Genomic DNA, 12,528 nt, shown 5'->3' with positions numbered 1-12,528 from the left:
CATGTAAAGTGGCAGTAAAACTAACCAAATAGAAGAGTATCCAAGCTTCTGTTCGGCATGAATTCGTAAATCAGTAACTTTTCATCGTCTTTGACGCAGCAGCCCATGATCCTAACAAGATTCTTGTGTTGGAGTTTGGAGATCAACAGCATCTCATTCTTGAACTCCTCCATGCCTTGCCCCGAGCTACTGGATAATCTTTTTACTGCTATTTCCCTCCCTTCTTGTAGCTTACCCTACAAACATAAATTAAACATTCGATTCATATCTGTAACTCGTAGTTGTAGGCTTCTAGCCGGTGTTGAAAACACTATAATTTCCTTTAGAAATTGAAATGAATAAACAATTATATAGTCACCTTGTAAACAGGGCCGAAACCTCCTTCCCCGAGTTTGTTCGTGGTGCTGAAATTGTTTGTAGCAGTTAATATGCTGTCAAAGTCGTAGATGAATAGCTCCGACGGATCATGTTTTCTTATGTATTCTTGAAGATTGTCACCTGAATGATCACTTGTATGATTCAACTGCATTAATTTTGTTTTTGCTTTCATGTTCCCTGTTTCAAAAATATAGCGATCACAACAAGGTTATCGAGTAATGGATATCAATCAGTAAATATGTTCTTGTGAAGTTATGCATGGAAGTTATATACTAAGTTGAATAATGCATCAGCTGCTATCACTCTATGTTATTCTCTTACCGGTTATGGTAGAACGCAGTCTGTGCACGCCAAATGCTATGGCACTCAAGATAGTGATAAAACCAACAGCAGTGACGCTGGCAATTAGCTTTACTGGCTTTCCCTCATCTGAAAAAATGAATTTATGAATTGCAATGAGTAAAGTATGAGGCAGAAAATAAAAGATACTCATTATAATTCTGCAGGAAACAATTCTCGTTTGTTTACCTAATGCTCCGTGTGCTAGGCGAATATAAAGATCGTTCCCGCCAGAGGAAAACTCTTGTATATCAATAAGGTCACTGGACCAGACCAAACACCCTATATTATTAACTTGCGCATAAGCCTGACAAGAACAATTATTTAGGCATCGTATCTTGCACTCTTCAGCCCCCAGTTTTTCGATAAGCTCATGGAAATCTGGTAGCCTTAATCCCACCATCTTCCAAAACACATCTTCTTTTCCTCCTGAAACAAATGACCTGCTTGTGTTACTCTGTTCACAAAACAATTCGGTGTGCCTCACACACCCTCCAGTCCAGTTTCCCTTGCTCCATTCCTCATTTGATTTTGGTACGAACCCTTTCAAACACTCGCAATTTGGGTTTGGAGATTCAGAACCTTTGCAGACACCATTAACTCCACATGTTCCATAAATTTCACATGGATTCACTAGTGCCTCCCAGCTTAGCCACCAGTTGCTGCCATTGTTCGAAAGCTTAAGACTCAGTACTCCATCTGAAGAGATGCCAATATATGAAAGGGTTTTGTCAAAAAACCTATAAGAAAAATATTTTGTTCCCTGGTTCACATCATCATTTAGAGTGAATCCACTTAGATATTGACTATCCATATCCGGTACCCCGATGAACATGGATTTATCCCATGCCCCACTTCTCAAGTAGGGTTTTGATTCATTAATCCAAACGAACAGTTGTGATGGAACCTGCCGTGAAAGTCCAACCGAGAACCAGCCAGCTGATGGATCACTCTCACTTTTCCAGGCTTTCAAGAAACTGCGCTTTCCGGATTTACTATCGAATCCCAGCTGCATAGTTGGTAGAAGTGTGTCACTAGGATAATCAAAACTCTGCCACAATGGATCAGCTCCTACATCATCATCTTTTATGACAAAGTTTCCGCTGTCCAAAAGCTCTGCAGCTGAACCATTAGATGGCACCGAAATATTTGTTGACCAAAGAGAATTCTGCTTCCCATCTACAAGCTCCAGATTCCCATAGCTACTAATTGTCAAATTAGCAAAGGTATCTGAAGCTGCAATAGGATTTTCTCTGTTGGCAACCCATACAACTTTACGCGGAGATATGTTCATGTGCCATATCCCCACGTACTTGTTAACCGAACCATTAGGACTGAAGAACCCCAATTTGAAAATGCGGCTGGGGGAGACAAGGATTTGTGTCTGTGAAAATGGTTGTGACGGTGTTATTTTATAAACTTCAGCACAATTATGCTGTGACAGAAGCAAGCTGAAGAAGATTAGGAAAAACATGGTGGAACCGAAAATACTACCAATGGTTTCGTTTCCAAACCCCATTTGAACTCTAATACGTTTTCTAGAAAAAGAAAGGTGAAGAGTATCTGTAAATTTCGTTGGGAGAAAATGACTTTGCAATTTTGTTATGAGGAAAAGTCTACCATTGCTCTCAAAGTCAAAGGCAGAAAACTTTGAAACATCAGATACAGTTCGTTGTAGATGTTTGACATTTGACTGAAAACGTAGTCCACTATCTTTGCATATACAATAGTATGGGAATATGTGGGTGACTGAAAACATTCCAAAGTACCGTTCCAATGTTACAGCTTCGGATTAGAGAAGTAAATAGCGTGCACTTAGCATTTGAACCATCATGTGTGTACTTACAAATGCAATAAGGCTCAAGTGTTCCTTCTGCCGCTTACAGTCTCTGGCAGCAATACCCGAAAGCTATAAACATCCCACTTTACTGAAAACAGACCTTCTATTGCATATTCAGGTGATATATAACCCCTGCAGTATGAATATAGTGATTAGATCAATAAAGCTTTTAACATGAGATAAATACCGGAACTATTATTAGGACTGAAGAATCCCAATTCGAAAACCTGGCCGGGAGAGACAAGAGTTTGTCCCTCAGATAATGGTTGTGCAGGACTTATCTCGTAATCTGCCGTGACAGAAGAAGCAAGCTGAAGAAGAATAGGAAGAACATGGAGGAATTCAAAGCATTAACACTACTTTTGTTGTGCTTTGGCCGGTCAGTGCGAAACCAAATTCAGATTATCTCACCAAAATACAAACCCACAGTTGAACAATTTAAAAAACAAGAAATAACGACACCGAGAGAATTACGAGGTTCGGCAAAATCCTGCCTACGTCCCCCGAAGAGATATTGCTCTTCACTATGAGAATAACTAGTACAAGATACACTTTCTCTCCTTTGTGTTCTCCTTTGGATGCACACACAATGCATAACTCGATTTTCTTCCATAAACTATTTGTGTCAATGGATTAGTTCGATCCAAAACTTGAGATAATGGGTGTAATCCGAAAAAAGACTATTTCCTTCACTTATAGTCATGCACCAACAATTATGCCAAAATCCAAGACCAAGAAAATCTTAAGTTCACATGGCATATTCAACACCCTTTTCTATACCTAGCCTATAGAGTACAACTATTCAGAAAGTTAAACTATCAAAATTGTTGCCAACTCATAAGTATATGAGCCAAACACAACAACTTTCGGTTCTAATTTGCATCAGAATGATTAAAAATTCCCTGAAAAGCAATACAAACGAACATTGAAATACTGTTTTGGGCTAAAATTGAGTATGTGGATGATTCACATTTCAAATATAGGTGTCCCTGTTTCAAGCATATCGGTAAACTTCAACCAATGCTGTCAAAGTCATGCACAAGACTTTGATATATATTGTTTATACCATACTTAGGGCCTCCGTATTTAGATCTCATACAAATATTCGGGGGACTTAAATGTAATTATGTAATAAAGAAAGGGGCAAATATGTAATAAGTGATGAGCCCTTATTCTATAAAATGACTCATCACCCTCACAATTAGGGAAGGCCAATTCCTACCCCCTCTCAAAGCCTCACTCTCATTACAGAGGTTCTCTCCCTCACAATCATCTCCGAGAAATACAATATCAGTGTGGACGTAGCCCAAACATTGGGATGAACCATGATATATCTTGTGTTATTTACATTTCTTGCAAATTCACGGTCGGATTTACGTTGTTCCAAGACCTCCGGTTTTGTGCATCAACATTTAGCTCCGTCTGTGGAAAAGGACACGAAAAGCTATGTTGGTCATTTTCCATTTTTTCATCTCACCACCGTGAGACCTCACCACACTCCATCGTGAGTCTGCAGAAACCCAACACCCACACTCAGAGACACTCCCACTCCCACTGTTTTTGGTAGCTCTTAACTCTCCAACTACCCAAAAACCCACTTTGTTTTTCCATTTTCTAGTGAGAGAAAGAAAGGAAAAAAAACCAGAAGAGAGAGACGAGCAGTTCTCCGCCATTAATGTTTCTCGGCAACAAAGCGGAGCTTCTTACGAGGGAGGACGGGAAGGTCCTGACACTCAAGGACACGTGTAAGCCTCTCCTGTTTCCCTGCTACGACATGAAAAGTTCCGCCCTTCTCCCGAGCCGACGCGTCTGAGTCGGCGAGTTTTGACGTCGAAATGTGGAAAGCCTGCCGCGCCACATCAGCGACTCCAAGCATGTTCAAGCCGTTCAGCCTAATCTTCGTGGACGGAAAGACATCGTGCTCGGCGGTGGACGATGGGCTAGTGATCAACCGAAGCTTTTTTTACTCTCTCTCTCTCTCTCTGCGCGTTGTTGGGTTTGTTTTAGATCCTTTGATGGGCATTTTGGAGAAGAAATCCATGGCTAGGAGGCTTCTGCTATTCCTTTTAACAGTTTCAGCTGCTACAGCTGATGAAGATGTGTTGATCGGCATGAATACAAGGACAGACCTCTCAGACATGCCACACCCAACGCAAGTTGTAGCCCTCCTGAAAGCTCAGCAAATTCGACATGTTCGGTTATATGACGTTGACCGTGCCATGCTTGTTTCACTTGCAAACACAGGGATTAAAGTTATGATATCTGTCCCGAATGAGCAAATCCTTGGAATTGGCCAATCTAATGCAACTGCAGCTAATTGAGGATCCCAGAATGTAGTAGCACATTACCCAGTTACAAATATCACAACCAAAACTGTTGGCTAAGAGACCCAGTGCCATTTCTTCAGATGCTTCAGCTCCGAGGCCATGGTGGACGCGACGGAGGCAGTGGCGGACAGAAGAAAACAAGAGGAATTAATCAACGCCTTCGTCAGCTCCGCCGCGGGCGACACCACGCATCCGTCTCCGAGATCCATCCTCAACAACCCCAATACCTCCGACGCCTCCTCCTGGATCGGCTAGTGGTCCTCATCCGCCTCCGACGCCCTGCCTGAAAGGAAATTACTCATTAGAGAAATTAAATTTTATTTTCTAATTAGCCATGAAGGGAAGTTATGAACCCCGTTCAAGCTCATCTTGCACAGCTTGCAAGTCACTCCAGAGAAGATGCACCTCCACCTGCATTTTCGCACCCTATTTCCGCTTGTCATGGCTCTACTGACCCGAGCCCGCATCCCTCTCCAGCTCTTGGCCCAGCGGGCCCTCTCCCACGGGTGCCATCTGCAATCTACAAAGTAAAAGCAGAGAACCTGAGTGCCATCTGCAATCTACAAAGTAAAAGCAAAAGTAAAGCAAAAAAGGAAAAGAGAAAAGAAGAAAAGGGGCAAAATTATAAGGTTCCTATTATTATGATTCATTTTGTCTGCCAGGTGAAGAGACAGAGAGAGTGCGACGGAAAGCAGAAAGCAAAAGTAAGGAATAAACACCCCACCAGAATGATGTGAATCACTTTTCTTATTTTTGAATGATGTATTTTTCTTATCTTTCGGAGACATCTGTATAAACCCCATCAGAGGGTATAATAATAAAATAAAATTAAAAATAAAATAGCAAAGCCCAAAATAAATGGGCTGGAATGATGTGTTGAGGACGAAGGCCCAAAATAGCACCAACCATGTGATCAAAAGTACGCCAAGTACTCCACAATTATTCGGCAATCTGCCGCTATTACCACCAACCAGGTGATCAAAAGTACGCCCATTACTCCACAATTATTTGGCAACCTGCCGCTATTACCACCAACGAGGTGATCAAAAGTACGTCCAGTACTCCAAAATTATTCGGCAACCTGTCGCTATTCCTACCAACTAGGTAATCAAAACTACGTCCAATACTCCCAAATTATACATGAGCATTACTTATGTCAATCATACATAAACATTCATGAGCATCATTCATGTCAACATTCATGAGCATCACTCATGTCAACATCCATGAGCATCACTCATATCAATCAACATAAATATTCATGAGCATCACTCATGTCAATCAGCTTCAAAGCTTCATTTACAAAAGCTTTAGCTTCAAAAGCTTTATTTACAGAGCTCTAGCTTCAAAAGCTTTATTTACAAAAGCTCCAAAAGCTCTAGTTTCAAAAGCTTCATTTATAGAACTCCAGCTTCAAAAGCTTCATTTACAAAAGCTCTAGCTTCAAAAGCTTCATTTACTGTAACACCTCACCCATTTCTATTTAAAAACTTGTTTTTTTTAATATTAAATGGTGAACCGTGGGGCCCACCCCGGAATGTTGTTCCCCCAAGTTCTCTATTTTTCCCTCTCAGTTTTCTTTCCTCTTATTCTCTCCGTTCCTTTTCTTTCCCCTTCTCTCCGGTGCCGAGAAAGAACCCAGCCACCACCAGTGCCATTTTCTTCACAATTCAACCCCAAATCTTGATATTCTAAACCTATGGGACTCGGGGAACAAGATTATGGTCTTGCATGCATCATCGGGGCATTGTGAAGTGAATCACCATTGATGCCGTGAGCTTTGAAGCTCTCAAATTCGAACCCAGGTGATACTTGTTTTCTTTCTTCAAATTTCTGGGGTTAATCATGTTATTTGTGTTGGTTTTAAGGTCAAAATCGAGGGTTTTGACCTTACCTTTTCTCTATGCCAAAAACCCGGTTCCAACGACGAACTCCGGCGAGTTCGTAGGTGTGTGTGTATGCGAACTGTGGGTGTGTGTGAGCATGCTGTGCATGCTGTGTATGCTGTGCGTGTATGTATGTGTATGTGCAAGTGTGTGTGTGCGTGAACCGTGTGTGTGTGTGTGTAAGTATGCTTGCTGTGCGTGTGTGATTATATATATATATATGCATGATGCTGTGCGTGTGTGATTATATATATATATATATGCATGCTGTGTGTGTGTTTATATATGTGTATATATATATATATGCATGTTGTGCATGCGTGTGTGTTTATATGTATGTATGTGTGTGTATATATATATATATATATGCATGTTGTCTCTGTGTGTGTGTTTATATATATATATATGCATGCTGTCTGTGTGTGTGTTTGGCATGTTGGTGTCCGTGCAAGTGTGTGTGTGTGTAAGTAATTGTGATGGTGTATGGTGCACGTGTGTGTTGTGTATGTTTGTGTGCTGTATGAAGTGTACAGTGTGTGTTGTGTATGTATGTGTGTGAATGTATGGTGTGTGTGCCGTGTGTGTACAAGTATGGGATCATACTTGTACACACACGGCACACACACCATACATTCACACACATACATACACAACACACACTGTACACTTCATACAGTTAAGCCCAAAACTCCCTCTTGTTCCTAACCTACCCAAACCCAAAACCCATTTCCATTTCCTAAAATTCTATCTTTTGGGTAGTTTATTAAATTGTACATTTTCGTGCTTAGGTGAAGTTGCTAGTGGAGACTTCCTTAATCTTTTTCCACACAATTCTGCTGCTTCGGAGTATCTGTGAGTGGACCACCTTCGAAAATTGCATGTTTTATTGATAGAATTGCATAATTTAATAGCATGCCTTGCAGAATTATTGATTTGAGGAATACTTTACAGGAAGCATGATGATTTGATTGTACGTGATTATATATATATGTTTTGAATTATTTCCATTATATCGTATTTTCTATAGAACCCTCATTCTAGTAGACTATCTGATCGATGATGATAGGATGCTAAGAATGTGTTTCAAATGACTTTCGAACACCTCTTCGTAGTATAGAGGATCGATGAATTTATGCTACGAAGTTGTATTTTAGAGATGAATTATGTTTTGTACGTACCTAGTGAACATTATGCCGCCTGGGGCGAGGATCTGGTGTTGGCATTGAGGCCGGGAGAAATAATCCCTAGCGAAAGGCTGAGGGACACAAAGACAGGTATTGGGCCGGGAGGGAGATATCTCTGGCTACGGGCACAAAGACTGAGGTGCAGGCATTGGGCCGGGAGTATTGTTATTCAGTGCACTCACTAGCAGCACAACTTGTGTTATGCTTCCTGATATGATTTCTGATATGATTTCTGATATGATTTTCTGAGATTGATTTGCAGATGGATATATGAATTGTTTTTATGGCATGCTAGAGTTTTCTGAAAAGCTTATCACTTATTATTCTAGTAGTTTTCATAATTAAACTGCGGGGGTTAGTATGTTCATAACTGTTTTCGTACTACGTATGTATATAAACTTGGTCCACTCACCCTTGTTTTGCGCCCCCATTCAGGTCTTAGAAACGAGGCATAGAATCCCGGCATTAAGGTACTTCCGCAGCGGCATCTTCGAGTCCTCTCGGGGTAGGACCCACTCCTTTGTTCATTCAATCTTATCTTAATTCTTGTTAGTGACTAGGTTTAGCTGTATGCTCTGAACACGTTCCTAAATTGTTAATTCATTGTTTTTTTTTAATTCATAACCCGTATTTATTTCTTATTCGTAGCTTTTGTATCAATTAATGGCTTTCGTCACCCTCGGGTGTCGGGTAGCACGTGCCTATCCTGGTATTCGGGTAATATCAGGGTTGGGGCGTGTCATTTACAGAGCTCTAGCTTCAAAAGCTTCATTTACAAAAGCTCTAACTTCAAAAGCTTCATTTACAGAGCTCCAGCTTCAAAGCTTCACTTGCAAAGCTTCACCTACAAAGCTTCAGTGCAAGGTATACAAATACCGCCTCCGAACAACCGCCACTTCGGCCTATACATGAATTCAATTTGAAGTCTCAAGCCAACATACTTTATTGACCGAAGACTTGGGGGACTACACTATACACCATATATTGGGCCTCAACTGGGCCTCATGAAAAATACTTAGGGGACTCTAGCCCATTATTTATGTATTGAGGAGCGAACCCTTATTCTATAAAAGGGACTCCCTCACCACCATTAGAGAGCATCAACTCTAGCCCATTATTCATGTATTGATAAGCGAGCCCTTATTCTATAAAAGGGACTCCCTCACCACCATTAGAGAGCATCAACTCTAGCCCATTATTCATGTATTGAGGAACGAACCCTTATTCTATAAAAGGGACTCCCTCTGTCACGCCCCGATCCCAACATACGTACAGAATCGACACATGACATCACCAATACCCGTACATCTAACATACCCCGCCTCTGGGATATGTACAAAGCGTAGTTCAACGTTCGTCAAACTTTAATCTTTTTGTAAAATACTTATAGTGAAAAAAACATAGGGTACCACACTACGCATCAACCATAAGCCATACACAATTATTATCTTGTCATGCACGTAAGTATGATATGCCCACACAGATATTTTCCACTTCATCCTTCATATAAATCACTACATTTCACATGATTCTCCATTTCATAATATGCAACATCTCAAAAAACAATCAACGGATCACCATGCTATTCTCTAGCCAAAATAGTCAACGAGTCTAATTATAATGACAAAAATCACAACCAACATTATTCCACAATCACATCAATCAACAACACATCATATACCAAAATGCAGGGTTAGAGCGACACAGTTTGGCCGAAGCCTACATCTCTGAAGTTGATATCAATCCAAGGAACTAACAAGTCAATGATACGATTCTGGACCATCACTCAACGAAATCCAAACCAGGATACGATTCTGGACCATCACTCAACGGAATCGCAGAGTAGAAGGGATTCCGGACCATCACTCAACAGAATCCAAACAGAACTTAGTTCCAAACCACTCAACAGAACCGAACGGAAGTCCAAGAAGCATAACTACTGCTCGAAGGAACAAAACAGGATTCAAGTTACTCAATTCACAAAAACTCAACAAAACGAACTAATATCGAGCAACAAATCCCCATCACAATAGGTTATCGGTCCATTACTAGATCTCACATCTTCCAAGCAATTCAATATGCATTTCAATCACATGACACAACCATTTCCAATACACAAGTCAAATCACATTTCACTACATCATACCAATCACTATGCTTCCAACATTATATCTCTATCCATAGCTTGTAACATATCAGGGAATCACAAAGCACAATATTAATATTTAATTATGTTAATCAATCAGTGAGATAACACATCATTTCACGAGTTTAATTAAAGACCTCTACATAATTCCCTACTTGGGTTATGAATAATAACATGGTAATTCTAATTTGTATGCACAAGATCCATTGTGCGTAATTCTCATTCACTAGAATCTAGGATTCTAAGATAACCTTATGGAAATGAGCAAAAGCAAGGATTCCGGACCACTCAACGAAATCCAACAACACTGGGTTCCGGACCACTCAACGGAACCAAATTACAAGTATGAGATAGTCAATAAAAAGAAATACCATTGATCATAGTTTATAACCTCAAATATAAGTTCGTAAATATGAAAACATAATCAAGTCTCTAACAACTCCGAAGGAGTCACCCAGACATCCAACGACTTATCCCATTCAAACCATCAAGATTCTCAAAAACCATCATTCATATGTACATTCAAACTAGGGCTAGAGGGACGCAGTTCAACTGAAGCCCACATAAGTAACCAAACAGGAAGTGCCCCCCCCAAAGCAGATTAACCAAGCAGAGCCACCCTTGAGAAAGTAACCAAGTAGGCAGTGACCCCCAATGCGGATTAACCAAGCAGAGTCACCCCTACAACTATTAGGAAGTGATCACCCAATGCGGATTAACCAAGCATGATCACTCCTAAGCATACATGGCCATAAGGATTACCTAACGCGGGTTACCTAAGCGCGATCCATATATAGTATGGTACCCCAATGCGGATTAACCAAGCAGGACCACTAATGACCCCTAATGCGGATTAACCAAGCAGGGTAAAAATAATCAGGTAAGTAGTGATCACCTAATGCGGATATACCAAGCATGATCACTCCTAGAATGTGTATGGTCCCCCAATGCAGATATATCAAACAGGACCATCAATGTACAACTACTACATGGTGTAGTAAACTCAACACCCCAACTTATCCACATCTCAACCCCTATGAGTTACAACGCAGTCACCTACACCATCAACTTCTCGAGGTCACCACTAATATGTCACCCAAGCATATAAGTGCTACAACATACCTCTAATAGGATTCTAGGATCACATTGTCATGAAAATAATCATACACCTCATACATATCTAACCACATTTCATAAACGTTTCCAAGCTATAGTCGATTCACAATTACTAAACATAGATTGATGCTAAAAATAAAAATAACAATTCAATAGAAAGCACATTTAATAAACAAGTATAACTCAATATGGTGCCACTAATACATATATCGAGACACACACAAGTATAACTCAATATGGTGCCACTAATACATATATCGAGACACACATCAACTGGGAACGACATGTCATCGTGATGAGCCAACTAAGCTCCATCAAGCCTTAACAACTCTAGAGATAAGCGACACTCTAGAGTAGAGCACGATGATTAGAACATTAACCTCGATAAGGTAGGTCCATTAAGGTCAACAACCTAAGGTTATTCAATCCGGAAGATCCGTACATCGGATTTCCAATTTATAAGTTCTCAAAGGTCCAACAACTGATAACTAGGGTGTTCACAAAATTGTACGACGATCCAACGATCGGATTGTCATCAATCATACAAACAAGTGGCGGTCCAATTTGATCACCACACCAAACAATTGAATTTCGGGAAACCAAGCTAGACATGGGTTCACAGGGTCACTAGAAGGTATTTGGTACTTAAACAACACTCGAAGACTGTCCCACGCACCGCCACACGTGGTGGTAGCCAAGGTGGAGGGTTTAGAAAACCCAAATTTTCAATATTAATTAAATGAGTTCAAAATTACGTGGTAGCTAGAGCTCAACAAGGGAAATACTTTTCACAACTAGCCCAACGACAAATTCAAGCCGTATGCCATTCAATTTCACCGGGGAAAACCGGATTTCTAGGGTTCTAAACACCCAACACTAAAACGACTACAAAAACACAAACCAAGCATACCAACTTGAAGATTATGAACAGTAGGTAAAGTTTCATACCTCACTCGAAGGAAATGATTGCCGGATTCATCGGAAAAATGATAAAACCGCCGAAAACCCACGGAACTTTTCTGCCTCGAACTGGAAAAATGGATAAGAAAATGGGAAATCTAAAAGTACAGAGATGTAGGGCTCGCCAAGAGCTTTCCATGGACACCAAGATCACCCAAAACAGAGCTTGGATGAAGGAGATACAAGCGGGTCAAGTTTGTGGGTCAAAAGGGTCGAAAATGCCCAAAAACGGGTCAAAACCAGACCCTCCTTCCTCTTTTTTTTTCCTGTCCGTTCCCTTTTATTTTCCATTTCTCCCTGGTCCCTCTCCCACTATGTGGGAGTTTTAAAATAAATTAAAATATATAGTTTA

The 12,528-nt window shown here is 40.5% G+C and overlaps 1 protein-coding gene and 1 long non-coding RNA gene across 12 annotated transcripts in view; one reads left to right on the top strand and one right to left on the bottom strand.

Annotated features, from left to right (window-relative positions):
- Positions 1-12,528, bottom strand: part of LOC126624328 (G-type lectin S-receptor-like serine/threonine-protein kinase At1g61500) — a 64,234-nt gene that overhangs the window by 45,823 nt on the left and 5,883 nt on the right. The window contains exons 1-4 of one of the 10 annotated variants that reach the window (XM_050293392.1): positions 907-2,261; positions 700-807; positions 359-555; positions 26-236 (exon numbers count right to left, since the gene is read on the bottom strand). The exons of the other annotated variants lie outside the window; for them this stretch is intronic. Of the exons in view, the coding sequence (XP_050149349.1) occupies positions 26-236; positions 359-555; positions 700-807; positions 907-2,236 (1,846 nt within the window). The 5' untranslated portion in view covers positions 2,237-2,261. Of the gene's footprint in view, positions 1-25; positions 237-358; positions 556-699; positions 808-906; positions 2,262-12,528 lie in introns of those variants that run through there. 10 annotated transcript variants of the gene reach the window in all.
- LOC126624366 (uncharacterized) lies at positions 6,345-9,281 on the top strand. Of its 2 annotated transcripts, none has more exons than XR_007624077.1 (4): positions 6,345-6,689; positions 7,559-7,622; positions 8,390-8,459; positions 8,763-9,281. It is a non-coding gene; the product is annotated as an uncharacterized LOC126624366 (long non-coding RNA). The 2 variants fall into 2 exon arrangements; XR_007624078.1 differs by lacking the exon at positions 8,763-9,281 and adding an exon at positions 8,603-8,723.

This window comes from Malus sylvestris, chromosome 5 (assembly GCF_916048215.2).
Source record: "Malus sylvestris chromosome 5, drMalSylv7.2, whole genome shotgun sequence".
Classification (NCBI taxonomy): domain Eukaryota; kingdom Viridiplantae; phylum Streptophyta; class Magnoliopsida; order Rosales; family Rosaceae; genus Malus; species Malus sylvestris.
The sequence above is the reverse complement of the archived record's forward strand: the minus strand, read 5'-3'. Positions and strand labels throughout refer to the sequence as shown.